The sequence below is a fragment of the Lampris incognitus genome, chromosome 1 (genome assembly GCF_029633865.1).
Source record: "Lampris incognitus isolate fLamInc1 chromosome 1, fLamInc1.hap2, whole genome shotgun sequence".
In the NCBI taxonomy this organism is placed as follows: domain Eukaryota; kingdom Metazoa; phylum Chordata; class Actinopteri; order Lampriformes; family Lampridae; genus Lampris; species Lampris incognitus.
Window position 1 is genome coordinate 21,301,422 of NC_079211.1, and position 18,007 is coordinate 21,319,428.

Here is an 18,007-nt window from a genome sequence, read left to right on the forward strand (position 1 = left end):
AGCGTCTCCAGACTCTCTCACGTCTGTCACATGTGTTCAGTGTGAACCTGCTCTCATCTGTGAAGAGCACAGGGCGCCAATGGCGAATCTGCCAACCAAGATGTTCTCTGGCAAAGGTCAATCGGGCTGCACGGTGTTGGGCTGTGAGCACAGGCCCCAATTGTGGACGTCGGGCCCTCATACCATCCTCATGCATTCTGTTTCTCACTGTTTGAGCAGAAACCTGCACATTAGTGGCCTGTTGAAGGTCGTTTTGTAGGGCTCCGGCAGTGCTCCTCCTGTTCCTCCTTGCACAAAGGACCAGATAGCGGTCCTGCTGTGGGGTTGTTGTCCTCCTGCGGCCCCCTCCACGTCTCCTGGTGTACTGGCCTGTCTCCTGGTACCTCCTCCATGCTCTGGACACTGTGCTGGGAGACACATCAAATCTTCTTGCCACAGCACGCATTGATGTGCCATCCTGGATGAGCTGCACTACCTGAGCAACTTCTGTAGGTTGCAGATACCGCCTCATGCCACCTCTAGTGGTGAGGGCACTAGCAAAATGAAAAACTAACCAAAGATCGGCCAGAAAAGATGAGGACAGGCAAATGGTCTGTGGCCACCACCTGCAAATCCATTCATTTTATAGGGGTTGTCTTGCAAATTGTCTAATTTCCACCTGGTGGAAATTAGACAATTTACCAACAGGTGAAATTGAGTCACAAATCAGTGTTGCTTCCTAACTGGACAGGTTGATATCTCAAAAGTGTGATTGACTTGGAGCTACATTGCATTGCTTATGTGTTCCCTTTATTTTTTTGAGCAGTGTACTTGCTCAGTATATAGCCTGCAGTGCTTTTCAGGAAAAGTTATTGCTTTTTTTTTCTTTTTCTCTTTTTTTTTTTTTTACATTTTCAGCCTTGAATTCAATCCATGTTGCTTTTATTGTATGTGTGTTAATAAGAAATGTCCTGACATAACTTTCTGAAAGGATTAAAATAGTCAGGCCAACATAAATTATTATTCATGTGGTTTCATGTAATGTGATGGCGCACTAAATTGCCTCTCTTCCCATTTGTTTTCTGACAAACATGCTATTTTGAATTTCCTTGTGCCTCTCTGTGTCTCTTCTCCCTGCTTCAATATTAGGGACCCATGCAAAAAAACAGGGCGAGGATTTATCGGATAACGACGGTGATGAAGACGAAGGTATTTTCCATGGTGAACAAAGATGGTGCATGGTTTTCTTAACTTGACTATTTTCTAGTAATTTCTTTCTTCTTCTTTTTTTTTTGGTTTGCGTGTTTGTTTTGGTTTTTAATTTTCTAGTTACAAATGCAATCATTCTGCACCCCCTGCATCACATTGATATCTATAGAAAAGGATGCTGTCTTTGACAATGATTGACTGTTTGTGCATGTGCAGGGGAGTGTGAAGCCTATGTACTATATTTTCTGCACACATTTAATTTCGGTCAGTTAGAGGGTTGTTTGGCTTTCAGATTCAGATGGGAATCCAGTAGCTGTCGAGATAACCAATCCTGGGTTGAACCATTTTAATATGTCACACAGCGGCTGAAGAAACTGTTATTACAAGGGCAGAAGCAGAAGTGAGAACCCTCTCTTAAGGTGCAGCTGGCAGTCATATTTCTGACCATAATAGCAGAGGGAATGTGAAGCAGCAGTGTAATATCAGACTGTTCACCAGGTTTGCCAGCAGATTTAGATGAGGAGTCCTGGTTCAAGAGTGCTGCTGAAGAGGATTAGAGGAGAGGGGGAGAAAATGGGAAGTTGCTGCTCAGCAATCGCATTGTTCACTTTCCATATTTATCTTGGGATATTCCTGGCTCAGGGTGGATCTCTGTCGAGATTAGAATGAGAGACAGTTCTCTTTCTGCAACAGAAACGGCTTAAGTCCCAGAATCTAAATTAAACTCTTGATATGGCTGCCCCACCCTTGTCTTCCCTCGCTACTGTAGGACAGGTTCTGATAGGATGTTAGGTATCAGGGCAAAGCCCTTTATTTACACTTAATGTGTTTTGAGGACAGATTGGATCTGTATGCATGTGTGTACAGTACGTGAACAGGATGTGTTAATGTGTGATGAGTGAGGCGGTTAGTGTTGAGCTTGTCAACACTGTGCCGTAGGCATAGAGGCGCTGTATTTGGTAAGGAAATGCAGTCATCACGCCGTGTCTTAGCCAGGTAATCCAATCTTATTTTCGACAGAAGTCCAGCATGTCGTATGTTCATTCATTTGATGTAAACGGCTCTGTATGGTTCTGTATGGAACAGGGGCCGTGGCAGGACCTGCTTACGTTTTAAACCAAACCGAGGAAAGCTGGCCTGGGGTCCCTCCAGATGTTTTAGGATCTGTGGTGCAGCTACAGCCCCTTTGCCAGTGGGCTCCTCTCTCAGACAGCAGCATCATGCTGGCCTTGATCATAGAATAGGAAGCGTTGCCATGGCACCGCTTTGACACACAGGTGTTTCCTCATTCAAGCCTAGGGTGAGCTATTGCATCTAAAGCCAAATTGCCTTCAGTCTATGCCTCGACTGTGTGTGTGTGTGTGTGTGTGTGTGTGTGTGTGTGTGTGTGTGTGTGTGTGTGTGTGTGTGTGTGTGTGTGTGCGTGTGTGAGGTGTACGTTTGTCTTCTTGCAAGCAAGCCCACATGTGTCTGTGTATGAAGCCCCAAGTCCTTTCAAAATTGCTGACAAGTGTCGATCCCTTTGTTTGGCATGTCTTTGCATGCACACACAGTGACTTGGTCTCTGAGCTGTTGTGCAAGACTAGCCTCAGTGCAAATGTGACAAGTCTATTCTTTGCCAAGCGAAACTAATGCTATTTACTGAACATCACCGTAGAAACACAATGCGGTCCCAGCCGAATCTCTGTCACAGCGCTGCAGCTAATGCAATGTGTGACAGTGTTCGCCATCAATCCCCAAACATGATCAAGAGGATTTCCATTTTTCTGATGAATATGTTTTTTATTGAGGTGTCATGGGCCTGAGAACTGGACCAGAGTCCAGTATTATTCTCCCAGAACAGTGCTACTACCTCCATGGGAAAAAGATAAATGGTGGATTGAATACAGACAGCATAGAAAAATCTCTTAGTGAGCACCGCAGCTACTACAATACCAAAGTGAGGATTTAATGCAGGTAATAGCAAGATTCTTGTCTACTATATATAGCAAACATTTGCGCCCAAGTTACGAAGATTCCCCCACTTGCTCACTCTCTGGCCAGATCTCTCTTTGTCCACCTTCTGCCAAAATAAGTCTGGAAAGTTGCTATCTTGTCTGTTTTTTTCTGTCTGAACTCCTCCATTTCACTGTCAGCTCATCCCAGAATTGCCATGCTGCCTCAAATGGCAGTCCATCTATTGGGCTAATTTCCTCTTCTAGCACCACCATATTTCAGCTGCCCCTCTCCTTGTTAAAGCCCCACAGACATGCTCCCGTGTTTCAGTCTTTCTGTGTCTTCGTCGCTGTCTTTGTCGTTCTGTCTATCTGTGCATCTGTCTATCTCTTTTCTAGTCTGAGCAACAACTCTGAAAGAGGCGTTCTTATTCTCACAATTTGACAACACAGCATTGTGGGCCAAGTTGCTGTGATTTACCCTGGCCCACAATCAAGACTCAATTTTACTGAGGATGTTATTGCACTGTAAAAGGGAGTGCAGGCTTTCAATCACCAACCTGCTGTTGTTAGATAAAGGTGGGCATGTAAATAGAGGAAATGTGGCTGTGTAGAAGCTAAATCTCCCAGGTGGAACATGGCAGTGGTGCTGAAGTATTGTGCCCAGAAAGAGGCAGCCCTCCCTGCTCCCCACCCAACTCATCTCTGTCATGTGTCATGGCTGCTGCTGCCCAACCCCAACCTCCCATCATATATATTTTTTTTTCCCCACACATACACATCACTATTGTTATCTCCATCTCTCTCTCTCATTCACACGCTCTATTGAGTGTGTGTGTTGGTGTGTGTCCATAACTTGGCAAGCGGTGTCTTTAGCTTTACTCAGGGAGAACACCCCCACACCCTCTGTGCACGTTTGCACACACATGCAGCCACATAGACACATGCTCTCACAGCCATTTAATCAGTGAAACAAGGACACATTCAGAAACACACCTACATGCAAAGCATGCTTCCAAGCACTGGTTTCACAGCCATCCAAATTCACAATAGTGCCCAAATAGGCGCATGCACACACACACGCACACACACACACACACACACATGCATGCAAACATAGCCTCCCTCACCCTCATGCCCTTCGCTCCTCATCTTTTCTATGGTCTTTACTATGCCAGGGATCTGAGCTGAGCTCCACCTGCCTGGGTATTACCATTAATTCCACTGCACAGGCCTGACTGGATCCCCATCCAACACAGCCCTCAGCTCAGCTCAGGCAGCCTGTGGAGCGTTGAATCGACAATGGGGGCAATTCACACACTGCCTTTCCATTCTGCCACTATCCCATTCTCTCTGATGTGGCAGGGATGAGGAATCGTGCCCCTTGAAGCCCATTTACACAACGATATTTGGAACGCCGTTGCTCAGCTTCCGCCCAAGATAAGCATTGGTGCTAATGGTCGATCCACAAGGGAATCATTTGAGCTGTCTCAAAGGATTGGGGGGGGGGCAGGACTGTGGCTTTTTTTCCCCTTGTCCTTTACTCTTCAATGGCACAGAATAATTGGCAGGCAAAACCATGCAAAAACATTCTGCTTCAGACAAGGCAATAGAAGAAGAGGGAAGACGAGCAGTGAATTAGCTCACCAAGGCACTTTGAATTGTTCCTGAGCAATGCTGTGCATGAGCCATGTGGTTGTGTAGGATTGTGTGTGTCCTTGTGTACATGCGTCAGTAGGAGTGTGCCGCTGTGTATGTATTCTATTGTGTATGTATTTATGTAGTGTGTGTATGGTCCCGAGATTGCACATTGAATGTCTAGGTAGGTGTGTGTACATTTATATTTTTACATTTGCTGTGTGTGTGTGTGTGTGTGTGTGTGTGTGTGTGTGTGTGTGTGTGTGTGTGTGTGTGTGTGTGTGTGTGTGTGTGTGTATGCATGTGTGTGCTTGTGTTGAACCCTTCCTTGGTTTGTACAGTATAAAAGCAGCGCCCATGACTCCCACTAAAGACAGGAGCCTTACCCTGCAAGACTAGAAGGGCTGGCCTTTCGCTCCTGGGGCAAACAACTGTCTGTGGATCTTAAGGAGGATGACAGCACCTCTACAGCTACTTCCTCTCATCTAGATCCAGCGCGGCTCTAGGGGGCTGTGGCTAATAGCCTTGAAGGCTTCTCTCTGTCTTTCTTTTCATTTCACTCTATCTATTGCCATCTCTAACACACTTCCATCTCTCTCTCTCTCTCACACACACACTCACAACTCTGTCCTTTCCAAAAGCAGCTTCATGCTGAACATCAAAGCATCTGTCTGCAGTGTTCCCAACATCATATTTAATGCACAAACACACCTACAGGGAGGCAAGATGTCACCTTCACAAAAAGGTCATTCGTCCCATTAGATTTACTGCAGGGATGTCAAGATTCTTGGCAAAGGCACGTGCACGCTCGCACAAGCTTACAAAACCACACCGAGCAAATCTGCACATTACCAATAACCATGCTCAGGTTTCCCTTATAAAAGGCACGCTTCCCGTTTCTTTCAGAAATGTCAAAGTGTTGTAAGCAGTGCTGTGAAATGTGGCGTGGCTGGAACAGCTCCACTTTAAGGTGCTCTCTCTCCTCCCTGTGCCATCACTCCTGGTGATGTGCAAGCGCTGAAGGTTTGCGGGGCTCAAAATAGCAGAAGCCGTGCAACAGCTATTTATTTTCAGGTCCTCTCTTCACTGTCTCCCCTGAATCCAAAATAGAAATGTTGTTACTGTGTGTGTTCTCTCACTTGAGCCATTTTTTCCCCCCATTGCCCTAGCTAGTATAGCCCCAAGTCACAGGCAGTGCTATTTCAGGAAGCTCTGCATAAGGGCAATTTTAAATGGACATTTAGTGAAAGTTATGATACTGTGACTCCTACAATTGTGCGAACCCTCACTCTTAATCCTGCGAAATAACACTCCCTGTTTTGCGAGGAGCTTCTGAGAAATGCTGTTTGCGGCTCCTCGGTGCGAGCACGCCCGTTAATGGACTTGTCATGAGCGGCGCTCAAAGCTTGGGCTGACGCGAGCGCTACAGTAGGGTACATGTCATGTGCTGCCACATCAGGACATTGTCACCCTCTCCCCCATCTCAGACCTCGCTGATTTCCACTGACAGTCACCATGTTTTACCAAGTAGCGACACAGTGAATGTCACCGACACTTATTGCCACTCGCCTTTGTCCTGCCTGACTCTGGAGTGACAGGGTTGGTTTGAGAGCTCAAAGGGGACCCCGAAGTCTGATTTATGACTGCTTTGAGCAGCGTGAGGGGCCACGAGCGAGAGAGAGAGAGAGAGAGCAAGAGAGAGAGAGATAGGGAGAATAAGAGAGAGAAAGTTGCACACAAAGACAAAATAGTACAGGGTGGGGGTGGGGGTGGGGATTCGGTGGACAGGAAGGACAAGAATGCTGCCAATCCTCCCGCTGTGTTTCGCATATAGCGGCACCACTCAGTGCCTCGGCCCATTCCTGAATTATCCCTCCCATTGACTCTCCAATCACTCCAGAACCCCTATGATGGGCCCCTAAAAAGCTTCACTCCCCCCCTTCCTTCCTTCCTTCCTTCCTTTTTTTCTCCCCAATTGTATCCGGCCAATTACCCCACTCTTCCAAGCCGTCCGGGTTGCTGCTCCACCCCCTCTGCCAATCCGGGGAGGGCTGCAGACTACCACATGCCTCCTCCGATACATGTGGAGTCGCCAGCCGCTTCTTTTCACCTGACAGAGAGGAGTTTCACCAGGGGAACGTAGCGCGTGGGAGGATCACGCTATTCCCCCCAGTTCCCCCTCCCTGAACAGGTGCCTCGACCGACCAGAGGAGGCGCTAGTGCAGCGACCAGGACACATACCCACATCTGGCTTCCCACCCGCAGACACGGCCAATTATGTCTGTAGGTACACCTGACCAAGCCGGAGGTAACACGGGGATTTGAACCAGCGATCCCCACGTTGGTAGGCAACGGAATAGACCGCCACGCTACCCAGACGCCCAAACGCTTCACTTCATAGGCGGAGCCCTCCCCTCCCCTTTTGCCCTATCCCACCTATTTAGCTGGACTGAGTTAAAGGTCTTGGATTGATTGGTTTTTCTTATTTTCTCACTTTATGAAAATGAATCTGATTTATTTTCTCTGCTCTTTCCAACGCGTCTTTGTGTTGTTTCAGGAGTGGCTGACAGTGTTTGGGTGTGAGATTGTGTCATGGTACCGTCGATGCTTGGTTATTTCCCTTGTGGTGTTTGGAGAATTATGAGGGAGTGACGTAGTTATGATATATGTGGACATTCAAATATTCATTATCATGTGCGCTTTTGAGTTCTAATTATTGAGGTTTTTTTAATGGGTTTTTTTCCAATTTTTCCCCATTTATGGGTCATTTTCTGTTTTGTTTTTTTGTTTTGTTTTTTACAAATGTCTTTCCTTTTTTATTACTCATATTGTGCATGGAGTTCTATTTCAGATGTACTAGTACTGTATATGCAGTAATCAAAATGTCTCTGTTTCTTTTCCAGCATGGAGCTCTGTGCTCCATTTCTGACTATGTGACCCTGTGAATGTGTGTTTTGATGTAATGATATATTTGCCTTGGAGAGCTCGTGAATCAGTGTCCAGCTTCTCGAGGTAGCTTTTTAGCCACCAGTTTCACCAGATTAGATCACTGACAGAGCTCTGATCCGATTGTTTTTGAACCACGCTGCGCAGTAGCCCTGATATGGATTCATCCAGGGACCATTTTGTCTCAGTTAACTGATGTCCAGTGTGAGTGAAACATGCACATTGCCTATGACTCAAATCAGTGGCAGTGAGTAGTGTACAACACTTATTTGTGACATCCAAAATCAGATCATGTCAATAGAATAGATTAGTACAAGTGAAGCTTTAGTATTCTGTATCACTTTTCCAAAGGGATGCGACTGTTGTCGTGGAGACATGATGTGAATCAACAAAAGAGGTGGCTGATAACATTGACATGACTAATCTCTTTTCTTATGTCTCCCTGCTGTTCCTTCCTCCTCGTTGCCATTCTCTTTTGTATCTGTGGCCCATTTGTTCGAGTGTCTTGTGTAGGATCATGGTGCAGGATATAGCTCTGTTGTTTACTTCTATCTCTTTCTCTTTCTTTCTGTCTATCCCTCTCATGCTTTCTCACCTCATGCATCCCCTCCTCCTCTTGTCTAAGATGTGTATGTGTGGAAAGAAGCATCAGCTACTAATCACATCTCACCATATGGCCCTCTCAGATACCAGCAAGATAAAGAAAGCCATGAATTGGAGCACATCGTATGCAAGTTGTTGCTCTCTTTTGACCGAAAAGGGCCACGAATATCCAAAAGACTGATGGATAAAAGTTGTGATTCGAGGCACAGCTCTGCTATAGGGCACACAGAGCAAACCTTGCTCCGACAAAACACATCTGAGTAGTCTTCCCCGGTGCAGAGCATGCTAATGCGCTGGGGTGCGTAACAACGAGCGGTGCCTGTAGATGGATGCAGATTGGGCTGTGCAGAATGTGGTCCACGATTAGCTCTTCTTGAGGATTTTGAATTTTGTCTCGCGGTCACCATAGCAACCCGAACACAATACTGCCGTTTTGAATCTGAGCCCAGCAGTTTGCTACCCCACCCCAACCCCCGAAACTCTCTTGCCCTCTCTCACTCGCTCCCGTCTCTCCGTTTTCTTCTTGTTGCCCTCCCTCTCCATCTCGTTCTCACTCTCCTGAAGGCTTGGGGAAGAGAAGAGGAGGCTGGGAGCTGAGGAGGAGGAGGAGGAGGGGAGTCGGGGATTGAGGGGGGGGCGGCAGGGAGAGACAGGGAAGAGTCTGTGAGTGGAAGTGAGGGAGGGGAAGGCGAGGAGCTACAGAGAGAAGAGGGGGTGGCGGGGGGTGTGTGTGTGTGGGGGGGCAGGAGTCGAGAATGAGACAGAGTTTCTTGTCTTGTCTCCCAGCTCTCGCTAGTCAGTCGGTAATTCAGTCTAACCCTCACACAGAGGCCTTTTTCTTCGCCGTGCCTCTGGACGTGCTTTATCTGGCTTGAGTGTCGCTCCAGCTGGGTATCAAGCCCTGGTGCAGGGATAAAATAAACAACATTTTACTAAAACCCAAGCAAAAAGTCTAACTTGCAGCAATGCCAAGCAAGGCCAGGCAAATTTGTTGCCACAAAAATATAGTACAGCGTGAAGAAGAAGGCCCATGGTAACGTTGTGTAATTAGTTAGTGCGGTTCCCCTATCACTGTCAAGCCAGATTAGCCTTCTGCCTGGTTAGGAGATGTGTCAGGGTACCTCTCTTTTTATTCCCTCTAATGGCTTCCCTGTGTGTCTATATTGGGGGAAATTACTCTGCCTCCTCGATGGCGATACAAAACCAAATTGAATCCTAATAGTTTGGTGTACATGAGGTAAATAACACACCGCATGTGTTCGCTGAGATGGCCAATTACTATAATAGATTCCCGCTTGTTGTTTTCGGCTTGATGAGTGGACAGTAATTTGTTTTTTATAGAGATTTGTTTGAAAATTTATATATTTTTTTATTTTTCCCCATTTCCATTTGTGAGTTAGCACACTGTATACTTACAGCTGGTATCTGGGAGGTGACCATCAGTCAGTCTGTCTGTCTGTCTGTCTGTCTGTCTGTCTGTCTGTCTGTCTGGCATTTGCCCACCGTGTGATGTGTATGTCTCTGCTGTGTCTGAGCTGACCCTTGGTCGGAGTGGGAGGACGACAATGTGAATGTGTTAATGATGGCCACTCTTGCAGACATACGAGATACTGGGGCCAAGCCTGTGATGGTCTACATCCACGGAGGGTCCTACATGGAGGGGACGGGCAACATGATCGACGGGAGTGTCCTCGCCAGCTACGGAAACGTCATCGTTATCACTCTCAACTACCGCGTTGGAGTCCTCGGTAAGCACCACTCCAGCTCTTCTCTCTCTTTTTTTTTTGTTTTTGTTGCTTCACTCCCTTCTCCGAGACATTTTTTCGTAGGCAACATTTTTTAGGCCAGCTGCAGCCGGCTTGATGAGCATGTCTGATTGACACACTCTGTGCGACACATCTTGGAGGCAGATGGCACACCAAATACATGGATTGGTTACCCCGAATCTCTTTGGTGCTCTCGTATCACGAGCATTGCAACCCAGTGTGATGGGTGTGTGTCTGATCTTGCGACTGGGGTTGAGAAAGAATTAAGACATTCTTGTAATGAAGTTGAAAAAACACACACGCACACACACACACACACACACACACACACACACACACACACACACAAGAAGTGATGAGAGACATGTGATGCAAGAGAGGATAGAGCGGCTGAGATGAAGAGTCTGTCAGACAGACAGAGTGAAAGAGAAAGATAGAGAGGATGCTGAGTGGAGGTTGGTCGGGGATTGACTCACACAGCTGAATCCTCTCTAAGATACGTGTGTGTGTGTGTGTGTGTGTGTGTGTGTGTGTGTGTGTGCGTGCGCGCACAAGAGATAGCTCCATGGAAACAGCTGCAGCAAAACAAAATGGAGTTTGTAAGCAGACTACCCAAGAAGCTGTTCTGTCCCTCTCTCACACACAGTTGATTCCCTCCTCACCCCTTTTTTTACAGTCAGAGTGATTGCATGTAGTCCACAAACCCTGTAACCCTGAAGTGGTGTTTCCACTCTTGTATTTATCGAGAATACTGCTCGAGCCTCAGATTTTGAGCCAAATTTGTCTGCAACTGTGAATTTAAGCAAGTTTGCTTTGCCGCGGTGGCTGCCGCTTGCTCGCAGAGCGCCAGATGTCGAGAGGAAGAGGCTGAGAGGAGGAAAAGATCTGTTCCATCCTCCAGGATATTGAGATGACAGTTGCGGCTGAATCACACAGGCACAACTAAATTCATCCTGAGACTAATGCTTGATGGAGATGAGAGCGATACGGCCTATCGATTTTGTCGTCAGGGTTGCTCTCTTTGGATGTGCTGTGTTTTCCTGTGTCATTTTTTTTCTTTCTTCTTCTTCTTTTTTCAAGTATGGTTTTGAGCGTTGTAATCAGCCTCTGGGGGGTGGTGAGGTAAGAGTGCAAGATGAGGATGCGTCTTTCTCCGTCCACCAAGATAAAGCCGAGGCACATATGCCTGATACAGATTCATGATCGTATTTCTTTCATGGTACTCCAATTATGAGTCAGATGTTTCTTGTCTTTCTGCCGCATTTAACTAAATGTCATTCTGCATGCACAAGCACACACGCAGACCAGCTACGCACAAGTGCTATACGTGTGCGTGCAAAAACGCACACACACACACAGATGTACACATGCTTTTTGCCCATCCGGACATGCAGAATAGTCATACACATGCTTACATTGGCACACACACACAAAATGATACCTACATATTCTCATCTATTATATACATTCACAAGTAAGACAAACACACACAGACACACACACACGAATGAACACTAACAAAAACAGACACACACAGCTCACCAAGCAGCCCTCTTGGTGAGCTCCCCAGTAGCCATTCGGAGAAATGAACAGAGAAGTGATGCATGTAGTTTAGCGATAATGTCCATTGCTGCGGCATGGTCCGATAATCTCCCCATGGAACGGATTTAAACTGTTATTGTAGACGGACTCACAAAAAAAGCAAGTGCAACTGAGGCTAGAGGAAAAAAAATCAAACGATGATGCGGCAATTAACACCAAGCTGTCTGAAAATGTTGTATCATAAATATGAATTGCTGTGGTTAAAGTATGAGGACGCGGAGTTGCACGTCTTCATTTTTCCTCCCCACTGCTATCTATGGAGATGAATACGGGTGTGAGTAACACATCCTGCCTTAATCTGATCTAAACAGGATCAAGTTGAGTAGCACTATCAGCAGCATTGTACCGTGGACACGTTGCACATTAACCCGCTATGGAAATCGCCACTTTCTCCACATCCGTAGTTCGGCGTAACATATTTTCCACATTACAAGCGAGGGATGACGCCGAGAACAGTGGCGAGCGACGAGCCTAGTTTTTTTTTTACATTTTCTGCTCAACCTCACCCTCAAGGATTGTGCGGCAGGACTCCTCTCATTTGAATACTGGCAGCAGGAAAAAAAGGAATAATAATTTAGATTCAAAAACGTGGGGACACATTTTCAAGTAGAATGGCTAATAAATAAATAAATAAATAAAGCGAGCGAGCGAGCGCTCTTTTAATGAGGCTGCTTAAAGGGATGAGGGAATAATGGAGGCCGAGAGAATTAGACAAGATAATGAGTTTAAAGTGAAAGCAGACAAGGCAACTCAAACTATGCTTTCTGACATTAATATAGCGCTCCCCTCGTCCCTGGGCATTTTGAACATGGCATTAATAATGCAGCCAGCACCTTTGAAATACACACAGAGATCTGATTATTTAACTCTTCTCACGGAGACAACGGGTCGGATCTAGTAGGCAACACAGCCCCTGCTAACAAATGTGTGCTAAAACCACTTTTAATGCATGCATTTTATACCAGTTTGGTGCTGTTAAATTATATTTAATTTGCAATGCTGTTAAATTAATTGTGATTTAACAGCACTGCACCTTCAAAAACACAGATAATGAATGTTTAATCTATTTATTTCATAGATGTGGTTATTTTCATTGCATATTTTTTGTCCAATATTTCACCATCTTTCAACAACCACAGAAATACTGATGAACTCACAAATGTGTTTAGGCAGCTAGTGTTTAGCATTTTGAACGCCGAGATGGATGTTTTCCTTAGCGAATGAAGTGAAGGTGAAAAGGACACATCTAATTGGCTAGGCTATATATTTCACCAGAGCTTCATCATATTAATATTGGTGTTGCAGAGTCTGCTGACAAGAAGTAAAAGAAATAGACAGCGAGAGAAAGATACTGACAGAGACAGATGGAGGGGAGGCAGGAGGAGGGAGCGGAGGAGTTGTACCAGAGGAAGAGGGGTAGCACGAGGGGGGAAGCTGGGTAAATTCTATTTTAAGGGTATTTCGTGTCAAGTCGCCGCTGTTCCCATTCCAATTAAAGCGGGGTCCACTATGTTTCTAGTGCTGTTCCATCATCTCCCTGTGTGCTCTTAGTCTTTTACTGTAATGGTAATTATTCCTTCAAAGTGTGGACCGTAATTCTCCCGGGGCCCCATCTGGAAACTTTCATATCGCAACCTTTCACTATTTAGATGAATGGGAATTCATTACAGATTTAATCTTTAATTACTTATTGACCCAGCAGTATGATTATCTCCAGATGAAATATTGAAGATACACTGTTTGACTCTCCTAACTGTTCTGTAAGGACATGTCGCTCTGATTGGGTCAGAGACCTGAAGAGCAGTTTTGTTTTTTTTACCGCAGGGCAACATTGTTTGCATCTCTGCTCATTGATTTCGTGTGTGTGTGTGTGTGTGTGTGTGTGTGTGTGTGTGTGTTTTTTGCTGAGTGCGTCTCTGTGCACCTACGTGCATGTGCACGTGGTGTCTGTGCACGTGCCTAGTTGCCGCGCCTCTCTAATGATGTGTAATGAGTCCCAGTCAGAGGGGAGTATCTTGTATCACTGCTCTTTACAAATATAATTACTCACTGGCTCTCCAGAGCATGTCAATTTCCTAGTTCATGGGGGGGGGGGGACTTAATTACTAGTTTTCAAATGCATTAAAAATTAACAAAGGCTCCCTCTTTTGCCAAAATCCAAGGTGGGACTCCTCCTCTCATCTAACTGCTCTGAGAGAAGAATGGTCAAGTACAGACGTTACTCTTGGGACGTTTTCTCACATGGACTCCAGACAATGTCCGGAGAATCAGGTCCGGACATCTTCCAGAGATGCCCTTTCAGACACGTAGCGCACAACGGGACTGTCCGTCTCCGACGCGTTCCCACCCCCTGGAAATACTCCGATTGGTTTAGGCGAGGGGTGGCGCCTGGGTACAGCCAGAGCCCTAGAAAGAGAGAGTTGCGTCAATGAGGGGTTAGAACGCGAGAGGGTCACGTGGTTCATGTAGCCGCCGAATAGTTCCAAACGAAGCTTGGTGGATCATTTAAATGAACTGCTTAGCCGCGATTTCTGGTAACTACTAACCAATATTTTCAGATTTTAACATTTATATATAGATATAGATATATTCCAACGTGACACATATTCTGTGCGCACTGTTTGGAACTATCCGGGGCTCCCATGATCCGCCATTGCTGTTAAATTGGCCCATTGACGTCTACGGAGTTGACGTAACTCTCTCTCTCTAGGGCTCTGGGCACAGCATGCAGGAGGCAGGAAGGACATGATGCAAAAAGTACACCGTGGAAATCGCGATGTTTTGTCTACAGCGCATCAGAGATGGCGGACAAAGCTACCGACTCGTCCGTAATAATGACTGTTTTGCGTTGATATCGATACGACGTGTAAGTGGGCGTATCCGCAATATCAGCGAAAGAGTGGGAAGCGATAGACAGGCAAGCAGAAATTACGAAAGTACGAAGCAGCTGCACGAAGAGCCTACCAGAGAAGGAAAGCTGCAGCATTTTGGATCGGTTTCCAGCAGGCCACATGGGAGCGCGGGAATGTTCTGGACAGATGTTCTGCAGAACTTCGACGATGCGCAGTGGAAACATCATTTTCACACGTCCCGGTGTATGTTTGAGTAGGTGGTACGTCTGGTGAAACTCACTACACGATGGCGAAAACCACTTGAACCACATAGGAGACTGGCCATTGTTCGTCTATACTCGCCCCACCGAGCGAGTATAGACGAATAAACTGTCTCTTTGGTGTAGGGCTGTCCACCGTATGTGACCTAGTGTGCACAGTTATGTCTGCTCTAAAAGACTAGAGGTATTTGTGACCCTTGCTGTTGATCACTTTAATCTCAGCAGTTTGGTGATGGACCCATGGCTGCTTTGACCACCCATTTTAAGACTACCCAAGTTAGATGGAATACAGATCTGCTGAGGGATAACTTAAGTTCAGTCAAAATAACCTCAACCTATGAATGTACGGATAAGCAGGCCATTCAGCACTGCGGAGTCGGAAGTGGAGACTCGGTATTTTTTTGGGGGGGGCTTCCCAATTGTATCCGGCCAATTGCTGCTCCACCCCTCTGCCGATCCGGGGAGGGCTGCAGACTACCATGTGCCTCCGCTGATACACGTGGAGTCGCCAGCCGCTTCTTTTCACCTGACAGTGAGGAGTTTCACCAGGGGGACGTAGCGCGTGGGAGATCAGGCTATTCCCCCCAGTCCCCCCCCTGCCCCCCGAACAGACGCCCCAACCGACCACAGGAGGCGCTAGTGCCGCGACCAGGACACATACCCACATCCGGCTTCCCACCCGCCGACACGGCAAATTGTGTCTGTAGGGACGCCCGACCAAGCCGGAGGTAACACGGGGATTCGAACCGGCGATCCCCGTGTTGGTAAGGAACGGAATCGACTGCCACTCAGCATTGTTTTGTTCCCTCGCTGACATTTCTATGTGTGTGCTACGTGACCGTGTTTCTCGGTTATACCCCTCTTGTTAAGAGAAGATAAGGACTTTGGGTAATTCTGCCAGGGATTTGGGATCTGAGGCTATTTGGGGCTGTGTAACAGCAAAATACAGGCTCCTCCAATGTAGTCAAATATACGGGTTTGAATAGTAGCTTATGACAACAAAGTGCAGTTAGAGGATGTCTGCTAAGCCAAGCTGTGCTGTGGGCTGAACTGCACCCCAATGGCAGTCGTAGCCTCCTGACCCAAGAGCTGTGGCCTGCTGAGCTTTAATTAAGTCATAATGCTATAGGAGCTCATCTGGATAGTCTGGCTTCAGGCACACCAGGTATTTGCCAAGGATATTAAGGTTGTAAAAATACTCAAACATCACACGTTTGTTAGGCTACTTCCTGGTCTAAAATAATCTACCGCAGATTCAAAGGTTTCATCATATCCTTGCAGAGCAATCATAAAATGATAGTAATGGAAAATACTGCTTTTTTCTTTTTACTGGAAACTCAAGCACAGGATGTAATCCCTTTGGGCTTAGTACGTCTCGTTTTTGAGGATGCCTTGGATCACAAACCAAATGGCCCTCTGAGTAATTATAGTTTAAAATTCGACATGACAGCCCCGTGTATACGGAGTATGAATGGAGTTAAATAAGACAACCCCAACCTTATGCGAGATTGCTATAGTGAATGTTTTCAGCTTCAGTCATTTTGGGAACCATCTAATGTAAGACCATAGAATGTCTCAAAAAAGTGTAGTCATATGTGTGTGTGTGTGTGTGTGTGTGTGTGTGTGTGTGTGTGTGTGTGCGTATTTGGGGGGGGGGGGTCCCCTCTCTCCTGTTAACAGGAAGGCAAGACGAATATTCACTTGTTTTCATTGCCATTTGGATGAATTCATTCAAATTAAGCAGGGAACAAAAACATTTATTCATCCTATTAATGTCAGGGAGTGAGGGATTGAAGTAATGGTTTTCATGCTTTAGTCTGCAACAGCTTGTTGATGCTGCTCTCCTACAAACCTCTGCCAGGAAATTAACTCTTAAGCTGCTCTTGCCAGACACACTGCCACTAATGTCTGGCGCTGCGGCTCACGACTGGCCCATTGCTTCTTTGGTGCACAGCTTTCCTCTTGCATTGAGAAGTTGTGTTGCCTTCTAATTTACCTGGAAAATATATATGCGGTTGTATGTAGCAATCACTCTCAGAAAGGACATTCGGTGGCTAAAATCTTCACCATACACATTGTACTTAAATCACTTGAAAAGTACACTCTCATATCCAGACTAGACACAGCAGTGGGTCTTGATTGTCAGACATGGCAGCGTCCTGAATTGAAATGATGAGTCCAATGGGTTCAAACGCTGTAAACTGTCAATATTGTAAGTCGGGAACCAATCAAGACCAGTTCCCGCTGTAGTATTTTGACTGGAGCTAATCAGAAACTGTCTGTAAAAACTGCACACAGCTGTACAAATGTTTTTTTTTAATTCTACTTAAATTAATCGAATAACGTTGAGTGTGTTCATGGCAATAGAGGCCATACAGATTAATGAGATCTTGGAAATCTGTAACAGGTTTCCAACCTGGGATCCAAGAGTAATAGGTACCCAAGGGCTTTTTTCATTTCTTTTTTTATTCCAACGTAGTTGACCACAAACGGCAAATAAACTGACTATGACTCGAGTCCCACAAAGTTAAACTTTGTATTTTTTATGCTATATTAGTGTTTGCCGACCGAGCTTGCTCATAACAGCACTGGGCGAAGCGGTCCACTTTGACTGTATCAGAAGTTTTCTCCTCTGACTCTGGTGGTTGATGTTATTGTTGATGAGAATTTTTCCCTCTCATTTATCTTACAGTAATGGGAAACAAGAGAAACTGCTTATTATATCTCAAGCATGGCATTTTGGAGACTGTGACATTAAGAAATCAATTTCTGCGGTACGGAATAGAGCTTTTCGACGGCCAAAACTAACTCTGCAGTATCACTGCTTTGAGATGAAAACCTAGATGATGAAGAGTACTTTTCACCAAAAGAGTCGACATGCCTTTGAAAGACATCAATGAGATAACCTGACAAGTACTTTAATCTGGAACACAGGCCTTGCCAGTATCTCATTTAAAAATGAAATACTGAACCAAGCGATAGCAATAAAAAGTGCACTGAACTCAACTGTAAGCTCAGTAAGGAACAATGTGAGTCTGTGTTTGTGATCCAGATGCATTTCTGTTGGTTCTTTGACCTTTATTATAAAACATGAAGCAAACTTTTAAACTGAAATCCGCAACTTTTCTCCCTTAATAGATCGTCATTTTATCCATGTGGATAATGGAGTCAGATAACATAATACTGAACCGGCATTCTTATCATAGTTGCAGACGCTC

General features: G+C 45.7%; 1 protein-coding gene across 5 annotated transcripts in view; it reads left to right on the plus strand.

The window, feature by feature from the left end:
• Nucleotides 1–18,007, plus strand: part of nlgn3a (neuroligin 3a) — a 159,440-nt gene that overhangs the window by 16,790 nt on the left and 124,643 nt on the right. For 2 of the 5 annotated variants that reach the window (XM_056273178.1, XM_056273186.1), the window contains 2 exons: nucleotides 1,129–1,188; nucleotides 9,908–10,057. In XM_056273178.1, coding sequence (XP_056129153.1) covers nucleotides 1,129–1,188; nucleotides 9,908–10,057 — 210 coding nt within the window. Of the gene's footprint in view, nucleotides 1–1,128; nucleotides 1,201–9,907; nucleotides 10,058–18,007 lie in introns of all 5 variants that reach the window. The other 3 variants (XM_056273203.1, XM_056273211.1, XM_056273195.1) reach the window with 2 other exon arrangements.